The sequence below is a fragment of the Idiotropiscis lumnitzeri genome, chromosome 3 (assembly GCF_059441095.1).
Source record: "Idiotropiscis lumnitzeri isolate Australia: NSW breed Sydney's pygmy pipehorse chromosome 3, RoL_Ilum_1.0, whole genome shotgun sequence".
Classification (NCBI taxonomy): Eukaryota; Metazoa; Chordata; class Actinopteri; order Syngnathiformes; family Syngnathidae; genus Idiotropiscis; species Idiotropiscis lumnitzeri.
In genome coordinates, this window is record NC_142393.1 from 11,514,224 (window position 1) to 11,531,024 (window position 16,801).

Sequence of the window (16,801 nt, forward strand, 5' to 3'; positions counted from 1 at the left end):
TTGAAAAAAAGAAACAAAAAAAGTTAAAAAAACAAAACAAAGCCAACAAAAAAAATACTCAGCTAAGCAATTTTTAAGTGAATTTATAAACACACAATTTGTACGTTTCATTGTTCTTGTTTTTTTCCCAAGTACAGGAATTTAATCAGTACGGCCACTCAGCTGTCATTTTAACCCACGTTCCCGTATATCAGTGTTAGTGCTTTTGCCAACTCTGCGTGTATTACCTGTTTATAGTACTTTCATAAATGAGGAATGTACTTTTTCAGCTAATCTTTACATTCACAAATTAACGAACGCATGTCTCTTAATATTAGTTCAATAAAATACACAAAAGTTCATGTTCGCAACCGGAACTACATTTGTCTTTCTGGCAAAGACACATTCAGGGCCACCGTCAAATATCAGCAAAACGAGTACTCTCCCAAAGTGGAGGGAAGATGCGACATCAGATCAGGAAGGGGTTAAAAAGAACTGGAGGAGGCGCAGCTGCCGCGGCGGTCAACTCGCTAGCTTGGGTGGAGTGAAATGTTGACATGAAGAGCCGCAAATTAGCCGAGCAGACACCTCCTGCGTAAAAGATAACAAAAAGCGCGCGCGTAATAAAAAAAAAAGAACTTCTGAAGTAGTCGCAGCGTCCAAAGTGTCGTAAATTCGACGTATTAAGCGCTGTAGTTAACATGAGCGATGTGAGCGAGGAGTCGCTGCTGGATTACTTCTACTCCACTGCGGGAAGCTCAGGCAAAGTGAGAAACGCAGATATACTGAAGACTTTTAAACCCTTTATTGGCCACAGTCACGTGCAGTTGCGTGGTAAGTAGCTTGATGGTCTCGTTAAGTTGCAAAACATTATTAGCTCAGCAGAGGTCTAATGTAGACCCCGTCTGTGTCAAAAACAGTTTTCACATGTACTCAGATCATTTTGCGTGTTTATATTACAAACATGATGTATTACCTCGTTCTCTGATTTCCATTTTAAGACAAAAACATAAACGAACTAAAAAAGTCCATGGAGAAGAACAGGGATGGTGACATTTCCTCCCCCATGTTGAGCACTTGAACCCTCCTTTTTCAGTGACTTACACGAGGGGGGCTACGTCATGACGTCATGGCCATTCCTCTGTTTTACATATTTATTTTTCTTATATTGTTGTGTACGTATGTCAAAGATGTTATCGGATTGCCTGACTGTTTTGTTGCATATATTTTGTAAAAACAAACAAACAAAAAAAAAATAGTCAAAAAAATTTTAATATTCTTGGGGGAGTACAAACTCAAAAATGTAGTTGGGGACAAAACTAAGAACTAATAAAAAAAACTATATTTATTTATTTATTTATTTATTCCTAATACTAGTGACTAATACAATACTTGTTTTGATAACTTGGCACATTTTTTTTTTTTTTTTTTTATCTTAATCTGGGCCCGAAAGGCAAACATGTCAAGCTTGCCAAACAAATGTTGATCCAGGGTGACCTTGCACTGCTGCCACATGTGGTCCAGATGTGACGTCAGCGCCATCTGACATGGCCGTCCGGTGATTAGAGAAGTGCTTCCCACCACGTAGTGAAATGTCTGGCCGAGCATGTGGTTGCCTCTCCTCGTGTTGTAAATTTCATGATCGTATTTTAATCACAATTAAGTCCACACGCATGATGGGCTTTAGACCTCTAATAAGAGTGTGAAGGGTTGCGGGGTGGTTGATCACTTATATAAAAGTGGGGCATGTTTGGAAATGAAGGAGCTCTGGGGTGGGAGCATGAGTATTGATTTTTCGGTCAATGGATAACTAGTCATTGTGACTTGATGTCGTAAGCATGTCATTTTTGTGTGAAACACGTGAGCTGCTGCTTCCTGTTGTTGTCGGTGTGGATCACCACCAGTGAGTATCCTTTGTGTCCACACCGGGAAGAGGAAACTCCTTGATTGTCCATGCAGGAATGCAGGCAAATAGTTACCTAGTGATCACACTGCCTGCCAATGGTTCAATGTTGGGATATGACTCTTGACTCATCATGTTTGTTAAGTTGAAAATGTCCTTTTGGGGGGCATAACATGGCTGCACTGCACAGGGATCTGTCAGTCTTATTAACTTGCTCGTGGAAACAAAACAAAAAGCAAAACTTCAAGATATAGAAACATGACCTTATATATACAAATATTTTCTAGACAGTCGCTATTTTACACATTGATCATACCCAATACCAACAAATCAACTGTTGAATATTTGGATTTGATTTTAGCGGTACAGTCTTGCAGCGGGAAATGATTAACTCGTCAGAATACGGTTAGCTTGTCTGGCTCACAGTCAGGAGATCCTGGTTTGAACCTCCATTGGAACATTCTTTTTGTGCATTTTGCATTTTCTGACTGTTTGCTTGGTCATTGTTTTTTTTTTGTTTGTTTGTTTTATTTTTGCTTGTTTTGTTGTCACTCGTCGAACCTTGCTTCTCACTTTGATCTTTCAGCACAGCATGGTTGTGTTGTGGGTGGTGAAAAAGCTTCTGGATTTGAATCGCCAGCTACGACAGCGACGTCTGTTTTCGTTCTCGATCAGATGGGTGGAGTCACGTGACTAGATGATAGATGATTTCGGTCATTGTAATGAATTTCGGTAACGGTAAATTTTCGGTTTATCGCCCAGCCCTAAGTCGAATCTCCTGATCAGTCCTATTTTTTTCACACTGGAGCTGCTTTCTTCCTCTACTTTCACATAGTGCTTATGTAATGTTAATTATATAACACTGTGGGTTGTGGATACGCTAAAGTTAGCTACAAATGTGATTTTTTATTTATTTTTTTTTATGTCCTTACAGCAAAATACAGAGAAGAATTCAAGCTCATTATTGACAGAATCGCTGTGGTCAAATCTGAAAACGTGAGTACTCTTGCTTTGATGAAATGTTTGTATGAGTCTTGTGAAACAGGATTTGTCTTTACAATTTTTGTGAATTTCATTCAATTCCACAGCACATCAACACTAGCCACGGTCTATCATGCTGTACAGGCGGTCTCTGATTTATCATGGTCACGACATAAGAGTACATTTTGAGGTTACGGACGTCCGTGTAAGAATAAGTTGTCATGCCGCTGTACTTAATCTACGTTTGGGCTGTAACAAAAAAATATTTTAAGAATCCATTGATCCATTCATTATATTTTTCCAATATCGATACCTTTATTAAAAAAAACTGCCCATTATTTCAAATTGAGATCACAAAAAAAATATGCACTTACCTTAATTGATTAGGATTCCGTTACAGTTTAGTGACTAAACTAAAATAAATAAAATCTCGAATAAAATTGACAGCCATTTTGATAATGGACTAAACTTTAGTCCATTATCAAAATGGCTGTCAATTTTATTTGATAACTGATCAGTTGTCGAGTCATCGATTGTTACACTTTTCTATATGTAATAATTGAAGTGTTTTCTTTTTTAAATTCTAATATTTGCTGTTATTCAAATTTTACTGTTTTGGCATCATCAGTTAGTGATAGCCTATGGCACGTTATAATTTGCATCCAATTTCGAGTCACGTTGCCATTGTAGGACCAAAAAGACAAAGAATCCCTGTAGGTTGCCGAGGTGATGTCACTATTCTAACCCCTCTCATGTGGCTAAGTGTAACGAAACATGGCTTGTTTTGTGTGTTTATTGCAGGGAGAGAAGTATCTTTTCCTCAAGAAGAAATACAGGCAGTTGCTGCAAGCACGAGACAAAGACAAAACTTCCTTGCCTGATGTGGACGGGCAGAGACATTCGAGTCCTGCCACAGTGCCAGCGACAGCACAGTGGGAGGCAACGGATGCCTCCTCTCACGCCCCCCAGCAGACGGAATGTCGGGATGAGCTCATTACATGTGGCGAGCCAGACAATGCCATAGAGGTGAACTGAAAATTATTCTCTTCAACCAGAATTTGCCTGCGTCGAATCTGGGATGCTTTGGGGTTGTACAGACTAGTCGACTAGTTGACTTTACTAGTCAACAATGACGTATTGAGTGTGATGTCGATTTGGCAGTAATCACATTTTGACTTGATGAGGAAGTAGAACCCATTACAGCAACAGCTGTCGTGCTTTTATTTTGAAGTTACAGGATGTTCACGCCGATGATGACCAAGCGTTGCGGAGCAAATTGGGAGGGCTTACGTTGTGAAATTGTCAGCTTTGCCTTCGGTGTGAACTCTTTGGTATACAATATGACACAGACTAAAGGGGAAGGGGAGCGGGGCATCATTTCATCACACACAAAAGATTTGTGATTATTTGCAAGGCTACAAGTTCCCACCATGCAGAACAGGTTTCCCTTTGCAAACCTTCAATGTGCCAGCAGCATGTTTTTTTTCTCATGACATCCGCTGAGCATTCACCCAATCCATGTCCTTGCACTTGACAAATACATGCCTTGAAGCTTTGCCATTTATTTAGAGTGTTTATTTGTTTTAACTGTTTCTGATACTGCAACTGCAGTTTAAAGTAATGCTTCTCCCATAACAGACTTCAGAGCTTGTTGGGGTGAAGGCGGCCGCCTATAAATTTTATCCTCAAGAAGATCCCTGCGACATACTATCTTGACTGCATTAAATGCTTGCAGTGCCACCATCATCTACCAGGTGGCGCCAAAATATTTGGCTCCTTTTTTTTTTTTCTTTTTTTTTTTAAAGTAGCAGAGACCTGACCGAATGAGAGGCAAAGGGGGTGTGGGGGGGTACAATCTGCATTTAAATTAAGCCCCCTGTTATTATGCTTAGCAGCAAGATGTTGGACCTCATTAGAAAGATAATAATCATTTGTGCCTATTAAAAGAGATTCGCACAAATTCACAGCAAAGATATAGTTTAGTATTGACCTCCTCTTAATGGAGGCGCGTCCATGTATGTGTGTGCGTGAGCAGATTAAGTGTGTTTGTTTAACATATTAGTCAGAACATTGTGCTCTCTTTTGGACAACCAGTGTTGACTATGCAGAACAACCGAGGTTGTAAATTTCTCCCTTTCACAGGATGGTCATTTCTGGTCCATTTAAAGCCACGTTGCCATGAGAACTGTCATTTTGAAAAAAAAAAAAAGAAGAAATAAAAACATTCCATTGCAGTTCCCAGAGCTCCGCTCCTCATGTATAAATCCAACTGATAGTGATGTAGAGTGAATGTGGTGAGCTATTTATGTAAAGGTATTTAGTATTTTAATTTAAGATGGTAGAAAATACTGACGAAAGTAAATGAAATCTTGATTCTCAAGCACAAAGAAATCTTCCAGCTGTTCTTTGAGTAACTAGCTCTAAAGGCAAACAGGAAAGTTCTAACCAAACCTAATTTTTTTGATATTCTAATATAGAAGTATAACAAATCAAACTTAGTCCAGTCTACTGATTTCTGTTGATAGATGGGAGAACATAAACAGCAGTAAAAGTAATGCAACAAATGTCATCAAATGCTCACAATCGGAGTCTGGGCTCCACATTTTATTTTAGCGACCATCATGTCGGCCAGGCTAAAATCTAATCTCTCTTATTTGAATCGACAAATGCAAATGCTTTGATGCAACAAATAGTTTGATTTAGTGGCAAACTAACTACATTGACTGCAACAAGAACATCAACTGTTCATGATTGTTTTTTTTTTTTGTCAACACAGTGCTACTATTTGATTGAAGAAGTTATCTTTAAATCAATAAATGAATATGCAAAAATACAGACAAACTGAGATAATAAGACCAAGCTGATGGAAATAAATGCTGTTAAATTGTTGTCACGTTGCAGGTTGACATGTGATTGCGAGCCAATGTGACACCTTTCCACCAGATGTGTTCAATTTTTATTTTGTATACATTTTATACTTCAGGCGTGTTGTTTTGTATTCATTGTTAAGTGGATTGTTATTCATTACCCTTCACGTGTGAGACTTCTCTCTCGATGTCTTGTTAGCTTGCTTTGTCTGACACCCTTGCGACTTCAAGCCAGTGTGACAAACCGGGGTGTGTGTGTGTGTGTGTCTATTTTGTCGGTTACAACTCATACTTAGTCATCTTTGACTTTTGTGCAACTTTCAGTGGGAGTCTGAGCAAGACGAGGAGTCGACGGGGAGTATGGGTTCTGCTGCAGTCGCAGTAAGTCCAATGTGTATACGTGTAGCACAATGATCGTGGGTTAAATTTTGAGAGAAAAGTGTTTTAGGAAAATAAATATGGACATAAGACCCATTCTCTCTCTATGCCAGCTGGACCCTTTAGAAAAAGAGTGGATCTACTTTGCGGCTGGCGCTCGAGTTCCTGATCTCTCTCAGCTGCTGCGACAGGACCCGTCACTTGCCAACAAGAAGGTATCTTTCGCAACTCGTTACAAAAAAGTTTGCTGTCAACTGTTTGACTACAACTGAATTTAGTGCAGAAATGAATAGTTGTAGCCTGATGACAATACATGTTTCAAACTGACTTCTGTGTTATTTATGAGAAAAAAGTTGCAGTAAAACTAAAACAGTAACAAAAAAATTAAAGATGATTTTGTTTTTTTTGCTCACATTTTCTCTTATGTTTTGCATCCAAATCAGGACTTCACATCGGTGAGTATTTTATCATTTTCTTCTTGCTGTCAAGATATATTATATAAAGCAAACATCCGAATTAGGGCTTCACAATTTATCGTTTTGGGACCGAAATCGCGATATCAGACATCGCGATTTAGAGATTGTCAAAGCGTTTTTTTTAGTTTTTTTTTTTTAGATGGCTCTCCCCCACCTTTACCAATCAGCAGCATGCTACTTTCGACAGGTCACACTAATCAGCACTGAACTGATTTAAAAATAAATAAACAAATAGTAGTCATTTCTTTCGCGGCTGCTTGAATGCTATTCGTTAAGCTAGCTTGCGTCAGCATAGAACAAACTTTATTTATACCACATAAGTCCCTGCACAGCAGCAGGAACGAGCTGCGTGATGCGCACCCTCTAACCCTAGTATAAAAACCCTATTTAGAAACCCTAAACCCAGTTTAAAACCGAACTTTTGAAACCCTGACCCAAACATGAATGATTGAAATGATTGATTGTACTCAATTTTCGAGATTACATTATACCTTATAACAGCCAAATAATTGTATGACAAATTACCTCGGAATCTCACATAATTAAAGAAAAATCCAAGATGAAGTCAAAACGTCTTCATTTCAACTTTGCTGTAGTTTGAGGATGAAGCTTCTCATAAGACTAAATGGAATGAAACCGTAATTGCGAACATTTGTGTGTCTCTTCCTATTGACTTAAAACACAAAAGCTAGTTGTGGAGTAATACTTGTGCAACATGGTTCATATTAATTCTTGCTGTCTCTCTTTTCTTGTCCTCATGCCCTTGAATATCACTCGATTCATCAGGGGGTAAGTTTCTTTCCACATGAACTATTGTCGCCTCTCAAGTTATTTTTTTTTTTCGGGAATACAAACGAGAACGTGATGCTTGCCTGGCCTCGGACCTGCGATTTGCTTGTGTAACTTTCGTATGGTCATTCTGAGATTCCCCCACTCTTAATGGAATTCCGAGAAGGCTGTGTTAAAACATCCAGATCATCCATTTCAAAGGTCCACTATCAAAAGGATTATGAAAGATAGCTTTTTAGCTCCTGTGCCCCCCTTGACAACCTAAATCCTTTTATTTGTCTCCCTGTGCGCTTAAAAGATTTGAGCTCATGTTTGTTGTCCCTCCTCCAATGTCACAGTTCTCACACTGTCCTGCAGTCACCGCGGACCACCTTCTAAGCCACCGCAGTCCCCACCCGGACAAGATAGCACGACCGCCATTGAAGTGCACGGAGATGATGGTGGGGGGGGGCTCTTGGATTAAGGAGAGTCTTAATTCCCCACAAAGACTTCACCTACTTAAAGATAATCTGAAAGTAATAGAGCAGGCTGGGATTAATTGTAGAACAATGCCGCTTGTGTCCCTGGGAAGGTGCTAAGTCCCCTTTGGTTCGCTTTGATGTTCCCTTTTAACTTCCTGGTTCGTGGAGAGGAATATGCTTTTTCCACAGATCGCATACACACTTACTTTACCTTGAGGCTAAAGAGGTCACATGACTTGTCAACCAGATCAGAATGCCGTGTTTTTTTTTTTTTCTTTCACCGGGACTGAAGAAGGGATTATCCTTATAATGAATTAGAAGCTCCTGTTTATGACCAAATATTAATTTTAGGGTTGGGTGATTTATTCTTTTTTTTTTTTAAAGGTTTGCAGGTAAACTTAATTGAAATTAGCCTCATGTCACGTGTTTGTCTCTGCTCCCTTCATGATGTGGACCCCGCATCCTGCTGCACCTGCTCTTCCTTCGGGGGCCACACAGTTTGTAAGTACATCATCTGCCCATCACTCCTCTTCTTCTTCCTCCTTGCACTCGGGGTGTGTGTGTGTGTGCGCGTGTGTGTGTGTGTGTGTATGGAACCCAAAACGAGGGACGCAGGAAGGGGATACGCTGTATCCTGTTCAGGCTCGTCAGTCACTCTTTCCCACTAGGAAACCCCTGACAAACGGCGCTTTGGCCAATCAGTCTTGTGTTGTGACAGCGGGCCGACAATCGAGATGGGAGATACTAGATCCAGACGACATCTATGGTGCTCTGTCTCTTGTACACCTCCTAGCACATTACAGGACTCCTGTTGTTTTAAAGTCCCTAACAATAGCACCGTAGAGGGAGCAAACCTGGGATGGAGGGGCTTGGTTGGTGGAATGGTTGTCTTTCAACCTTTAAATCAGGTGTGGGCAAACTACGGCCCGGGGGCCACATGCGGCCCATTGAGCGTATTAATCCGGCCCGTCGAACTTGAAAATAATTAAATGAATAAACCTTGTTAATGTTTTATTTTCTAAATATTGTGGTTTTTCAAATACATATACATTGATGTAATGCTTTTGTTCATTTTCATTTAAAATTAAATTAATTTTTTTCTCCGATGAGGTGAGGTTACCAAAACACTCCATCCATCTGCTCCTGGTCCGGCCCCTCTGTCAAATTTTAGAACCCATTGTGGCACACCAATCAAAGAGTGTGCCCACCCCTGCTTTAAATTGTCACTTGGCACCATATCGAGTTATTTTTGAGCAAGATACTCAATTGCTGTTCGCTCCTCGAGCTGCGTCATCGGCGTGTGAATGAGTTGTGACTTTCCCTTCGTGATTATATATTCCATTAATCATCGTGTGAGTATGCTTTGAAAAGTCCTTAACAAGTGAAACTCTACCTAGGCCCAACTGTTGGTAAAAGGGGCGCTAGAATAGCACTCCCTGGAGCATGTTTCCAAGTTAAGACTTTTAACATACGACAAAGTGTCACGATTTGAGTCAAATGTCTGATTAGCAACCAATTGTTGGAGAGATCCTAGACTGTTCCTTGACATCAGAATGTTAGGTATCTTCTTCTTTAGTTATCTGGAATTTAAGTAGTTTATGACGAATACTTTTTATTACTTTATAAGCGTGTTGCTTGTTTTCATTATCGCCTACTTGATTGTTTCCTGCTTTATTTTTCTCCGTATTATAGTAGCCACGATGAAGGAATCGAACTGAGAATGGAATTATTGTTCATTTTTGGCCGAGGTCTGTGGTGAACTTGGGTGCTCTAAGTTTGACTTACAATATATGTTCTTACCCATGCTCTGTTTTATTGTTTTTAACTGTCTTGTATTAGATGTTTGTGTACCTGCGCTTTGACACAAACGTGGATGTTTTGGGACTTGAGAACATCCGTTTGGCTGTTGCTCTTTAGTATTCAAAATACAGTTTTCAAGAAAGGCTACAACGAATAGATGCATTCAGAGTTGGATGACCTCATCTTTGCATTTTTCCCCCTTACTAGTTTTTTTCCTGTCATAGAAAAAAAACACTTATTGAATGGTGAACAAAATGACCCTTCAGCAAACGTGTAAATTGCAAAGTAGCTCAGTAGTAGCGTTCCCATGGCACCCGTTCAAACGAGCATGTAGCCGACCTGAAAGAGAATACTGTTACGGAATAACATTACATTGGCCCTGGACAACATGACCTGATGAACTCCTGCAAGTCCCTCTAAGAACTTCCATCGAGTCTCCGTCCAACAGGCTTTAATCACATCTGAGGTTATTTACACTTGTCCAAAAATAATAAGTCGTTCTGATGTGGCTTGTGTTTGATTTTCCGAGTTAAGGGTCCGATTCCGACAGGATGGTTGTGGGTATTTAGCTGACACCTGTTGATAGCCCATAATTACACACTCTAAGGAGTGATGGAAAAACACGAGAGATCACAGTCCGACAGGTGGATGTGTGTGTGTTTTTTTCCCCCCGCTACATACTTGCCTCTATTATTTTCACATTGCATGCCAACATGTGGGCGTACCTTTGTAAAGGGTCGTTATTGCGCTTTGACGTGCGCTGACAGTCATGTCAGGGTGGGGCTCCCCTTTGCGGGTCACACTAACATCATCAATCTTGCCTGCGGTGACAGGCGGTTGCCCCCCCCCTCTACCGTGCGCACAGCGCTGTGTTATTTTGTAATTAGGCTCCGTTAGATGGCAGGAAACCATCCCTCCATTCATCCTCTCCCCTCACGAGTGCAGCTGGTCTTACTGGCGGCCAATAAGAACGTGCGATGACAACTTTGTAGCCACACTGGGTAATGTTTCTTAACTTCATGACTGAGACGTGCCTAAGATAATGGAGTAGGCCTGTGTGTGTGACCACCAGAGTCATCCAAGCATGATTTTCCGGAGCTTGATATCGGCACTGTTGTGATGCAGAAACAGAGAAGGGCCTGGAATTAATGAAAATGAATGAAATAATGAAAACTAAAATTTTAAATTGAGACTATCTACAGTGTCTATCTGTGTTTTTGCCACAAATGAAAGCAAGTGCCTTGTAATGGATTGGATACTTCTCAAAGAGAATTATAGCCACAAATCTAAAAGTCTAATTCCACCGTTTATTAATGAGGTTTTGCCAGGACTTGAATTAATAGAAATGCCGTGCGATTGGCTGGCGACCAGTTCAGGGTGTACACCACCAACTCCCCGAAGCTAGCTGGGATAGGCGAGCCGTGAGGATAAAGCGGATCGGATAATGGATGCATGGATGGATGGCTATTAGACAGAAGGCTATCCATGCTAAACATACTTAAACATTATTTTTATTATTATTATTTTTAAAAACCCATTATGGTTTTACTGTACGTTGTTCGGATAATGGATGGATGGATGAGATGCATCTAACTTTAGAGAATGTATTATGCAATGCACTTATTGCGCTTCAAATTATGTGTATGAATTGTGGGAGGTTGTCCATCTGATAGTATGTTGTGTTTTTTTTTAACTTTTTATTATGCAATACTTATTGTGATTTTTTTTTTTTATCTCAAACTCAACATAAAATATAAAAACCAAAAATCTAATGCTAAAACTAAAAAAACTAAACTAAAACAATGCATTTAAAAATATTATATATATATATATATATATATATATATATATATATATATATAAATAAATAAATATAAAATACTAATTAATACAAACTGAATTATAAGAACAAAAGTCAAAGTGAAATAAAAACTAACCATAAAATGTAAGATACAAAATCCAAAATAGATTCAGGGCTCAAGTCCAACATCTGATTGAGAAATTATTTGATTAAGCGTTGTGCCTTCATAGATTTATCCATGCAATGTAGTTGAGTTGAGTCAAAAGTTATGTCAGTTGTAAATGAAAAAAGTTGCATATATGCCGTATGTAAAATTCTCCCCTTGAGCACATCATTTGAGGACTTTTTCAATTGTTTCCCACAGACCGCTCTGCACTGGGCGGCCAAACACGGCAACGAGGACATGGCAACTCTAATTGCAAATGCCGGTGCTGATGTCAACACCAAATCAGTGAGTTGAATTTCTCTGCTTTTTAGTAGTTGTTAATGACGGATCATAATCAAAGTTCCTGTTGAGTCTTTTAATACATCGCAACTTTGCTGTCCAATCACTTATCTATTTGTCTCTCTCTTGCAGCATGTGAGTATCCTGTCGTGTGTCAGTGCATTCGTCTGCGAACAAGCCGACATCTCCGTGACGTAGCTCTCCTCGGCAATCTTAGCGAAGATCCAGCTGTGCAAATGCGCCATGGGAGCGCGGGCACTCGGCTAATAAATCATCACATCATGTCACGTTAATTGTCTCCCATAACAGGGCGTTTGTGTCCCAGCATGCACCGCTCTGAAACGACGCAATTTTCGACGAATTACCCGGCAATTATGTTTTTATCATTATTTTGTGTTTCCACAAGCTTTTCTAACGTGTATTTTCTTTCCTCGCTGTTTGCGTTGGCCACCCGGGGCTCTGGGAAACTCCAGGGGGTAGGTACTCCCAAACACTCCCCCCCCCCCCCCCCCCCCCATTGCGTTTGCACCCAGGAGGAATGTCACCACTGTTCTCTCTACTCATCCACATTATCTCCTCTTCCACAGGGTTATACGCCTTTACACATCGCAGCGCTGCATGGACATCGTAACATTCTTGATCTGCTCGTAGGAACCTATGGTAAAAAAATAAAATCACTTCCAGACAGAAGCACTTGTCCCATAATTAAAACAGGTTACTATGTCGGCTTGGATCAGTACTTCTCTATTATTATCTTTCATACCATCGGAGGAAGAAGAAAACATTTTGCACCGCCCAACTCTCTGCATGACTATTGATTGTATCATTTGTCTTTATAAACTTTCAACAAAGAATAATTTTCTTAACTTTTTTAGTCTTTCTTTCCTTTCATCCCTGTTGTATTTCTCATGGGTGTCTCATTATTTCTAATAATCCATTGTGTACACATAGGGCCAACATTTCATATTAACACTGAGTTGTGTTAAGTCTGATAGCTCTATAGCTAATTTTTGGTGTAGAATTCAAAAGTGATCTCATTTTTTCTCTATCACGTCAGGTTTTTGAGCTATAATACCGTTTTCTTAAAACATGTGAAATAAATGTGCATGTGTGTAAATAAAACACGAAAATTGAATAGTTACAACATTCGAAACCGGAAAAAAAAAAAAAAACAATCATTAAACGAACACCGGTTATGCCCATGGTTACAAGGTTAAGAGAAAAGCCAGCACTAATCCTCTTAATTCCTAATATTCTCGCTATCTGTTTGCAGATATTGATAGTCCTGACTTATTGGGAGCCGCACATACCTCTCACCGGTCATAATTGTGGAATTTTGGAATCTGCACGCCAATTTTAGTTTTCATCAGCATAAAAATCAATATCCCCCCCCCACCCCCCACAAGTTATTATTTTTGTATACGCCTTATTTCATCCACAATGACGGATAATACTTCCGCACTGAACTTTTTCCATCAGCTGCTAAGGAGAACTTGAGGGATTACAGTGGCCATCTTGCCTTGCATTATCTCAACCCCAAAGAAGCAGACGATCCCGAAGAGGACTTTGACCTGCGTAAGTGTCCTTTACTTTCAAACCACAGCGCGATAACAGGATACTCTTCAGTCTGAAGTATCACGCGAGTCCAATTGTTTGTTGTCTTTCACAGCAGCAGAATTCCAAGTATCCCAGGCCAGAGAGCGTAACAGAAACAGGAAGTTGGCGTCACTCTTTCACTCCAAGAAGAAGTGGGGCTCCGCCGAGGACCTGGCACCCATCGAGGAAGAGAGGACGGTGTCGCATCAGCTCGCCCTTCCCGCCTTCAGACCCAGAAAGTTCTCACGCTGAGGGGCAGTGCACACTTGGAACTGTCGTGCAAGTTGAAATCAGCTTTTACACTTTTTTCGCTCTCTTTTAAACTGTCACTTATCACCGGACACCAACATCTTCAAACAGCTTTTATATGTATTATCGTTTGCTATTTTGTTTTGACCATAGCAGTATTTACACTCGAATGAATGTTGCCTTATGTTACTTATGGAGCTCACTTTCCTCATAGCTCAGGATCATTTTTAAGTTAAAGAATGCTGGTGTCTTTCTGTTTACGCTTTAAGCCCTAAAACCAAAAAGTAGCTTTTTGTAGGGAAAAGCTAAATAACTACCTAAAAAGTGAGTGCTTTAATTAAATGTAGTTTTAAATAACTACAGATTTGATCCGAAACTACCACTGCATATTGGCACATAATTAGCTTTTAATGTGCTGAAAATCACTTCAATTTCATTGTTTTATCATGCCTATGTTAAACTTTTTTTTTTACATAATTATCTTAAAGTAAGCCGTGTGCAGCAAGTTTTTGTCTTTTTTTTCTGTTATCATAGAGCAAACTTGTAATTCTTAGAGGATTAGAATGTTGCTATCAAGGGGTTTAAACACTTGAGGCAAGAATATACACACAAATTGTAAGCTGTCAAACCACTAGTATGACGTTTACAGCATGTAGAAGGGTGTGGAGGGGGGGGGGGGGTCGTACACATTCTTATCACCATCCTAAAGTTTGCTTGCAAGTTTCATGCCAGTGTTCGAGGTGTCATTCGGCTGCCATTTGGAGTCCAGACGCAGACTTTATCACAATTTGTTATGGTAATTAACCTTTTCATGCTGACATCTCATAATTAAGTGCCTTGATTGAGTTTTTCGCTAGTTTTACCTTGCCCTTGCTATTTGCAATGTTGCAGTGCCAATTTTTATTTCAAAGGGATTTATGTCCCTTGCTGTCATTTTTTTATGGTTTGAAGACTGAACCCGTAATTTGTTATTCATTTACTTGTATCAGCCATGAGTGTGTTGTTTGAACAATATAGGTATATTGTTTATAGGTATTAAATTATTTTATACTAAACCCACCCCTTAGTGTCTTAAATCTCAAATCATATCTGCTAAAGTGGGCTACATAAACACGCACACATGCGCATGGATTTCCTTTCTTCAATGTTTAGTCTGGGTGTCATCACTAATTCCCAATTTTTTTTTTTAAATACACATATATATATATATATATATATATATATATATATATATACATACATATATATATATATATACATATATATATATATATATATATAAAACAAATAGGCGCTTCACAACCAAAACATGGCACCACGTGAATCTGTGCTCGATAGTACCGATTCAAATTCCCCCAAAAATACCGTCTTCGGTACCCATCCATTTGTAAAGGGGCCCCTGCCTAACACCGCCTTCGACGGTCCTTTAACTACCTGACTTTGTGGGCCACTGATGGAGTAAATATGGGCCCTGCTAACTCTCCATACGGTTTTAGCTCTTAATTCCTGATTAGCTGAAAAGGGCAGCACTTGCTCTCGGGGTCTTGGGATATCAGACGACACTAAGGGGGACCGGGGCAAGTGTTTTTGTGCCTCATTTTTGAAGCGGGGATGTTGGCGGGATAAGAGGGAGTTTCTGTAATAGATACTTATCTTACTGCCCTCAAGCCCCTCCAACAAAGTCCCCCTCTGAAGAGATTATAACCCAGGGAGGCACATTAACTCTAATCCCATGCTTTGAGGCCTCGCACCCCCGTACCACCCTCTGCCCCATTTATTCCATCCCTTCTGTTGTTTGGGGAGAAGGGGGGCCCGCCTTGTTTCTGGTGCTTGTAGGAGCAAGGCCTGTGGCTACACGCCGCTTGTGGGGGTGTGCATGTGTGTGTGTGTGTGTGTGGTGGGGGGTAGAGTGACTGCTGCTGTTTCTATAGCCCGCTGACTCCAGTGAAAAGCACTGAGGGCTGCATACTGCTGTGTAACTGATTCCTCTCTCTGAAGAGATTAGGCGCTACATTGTCGCTTCGGTTGCTCATTTCCATGAGAGCGCAGCCTCCCGCCAGCGCGCCGCTCGCCTTTGTTATTTCCACTCGGAAAACACAGGGCCCGATGTCCCGGGCTTCCTCGTTGTCATTGTCTCACAAATAGGCTCTGAATGTAGATGTCATGTCAGAGATGCCCAATAACCTCATTAGTGCCTGGAGAGAATACATGTGCATGAACTTCACTTTGTTGTATTTGGGCGCCGCCTGGATTTGACGGGACCCGTTTGCTTTTGCTTGGACGTGATGTATGCCAACCATGCTCCTCAACAATCTGCTGATGAACACCGGTTTTAGCGTCTAGTCTCTATGAGAAAACAATACAAAAAAATGGACAGTTTTTACCTGAAAACCGGTCAAAAGTGTCTCAAATGGGCGGAGTTGCTTGCAGTGTTAGTCAGTCACTTTGGTTAGAATCAAATCAAAGTTGAATCAAAAAAATTTTTTGCCTAAACAGATGAGTGAGACAGCTTTTTAAAATGGCCATAGTAGAAACAGCTCTGAACGCAAAGTGGCTTCCGCAGTTTGGGAACAAAGGCTGAGAGAACACAAGGATCCATTTCCGATTTGCCGTAATGCTTGTGTAACTGCATTTCTTATTTCCATGAATTTTTTAATCTATCATATGGTAAGGCTATTGATAGTGTCAAGGAAGGTTGTCAGTGACAACATAAATGAATAATAAAAACATTCATTTAATTTGTCTGTCTTAAATTAAATAAGTATAACCTCGCCAAATACTGGCCTGACATGCGCATTACAGTGTTGTCAGTCGTTTTTGCAGAATGGTGTGAATGGTGATAGTTTTGACATCTTAACGTGAAAGACAAAATGTCACCGGTTTGGCTTTGTTGGTAGTGTAAGCGTAATCTTCTGAAAAATAATTATTTTTCTTCATCCAATCAGTTTTAGCAATATGACATGACCACTATGAAGGTGAATTTCACCAAATTTGTCAGGTCAAAACACCTGCCGCAATTCATTCTGGGTGCGCTCTATTTGATGTCGCTTGGAAAAAATTGAGTTTTTTTACGCTT

The 16,801-nt window shown here is 40.1% G+C and overlaps 1 protein-coding gene across 1 annotated transcript; it reads left to right on the forward strand.

The window, feature by feature from the left end:
- Nucleotides 1–480: 480 nt before the first annotated feature.
- On the forward strand, nt 481–14,784 carry LOC148339921 (uncharacterized). The gene is made up of 9 exons (XM_088291859.1): nt 481–813; nt 2,817–2,878; nt 3,665–3,889; nt 6,055–6,111; nt 6,222–6,323; nt 11,776–11,886; nt 12,468–12,540; nt 13,360–13,455; nt 13,550–14,784. The coding sequence occupies exons 1-9, from the start codon at nt 681–683 to the stop codon at nt 13,726–13,728; spliced, it is 1,038 nt and encodes a 345-aa protein (XP_088147985.1). The 5' UTR covers nt 481–680; the 3' UTR covers nt 13,729–14,784.
- Nucleotides 14,785–16,801: the final 2,017 nt, after the last annotated feature.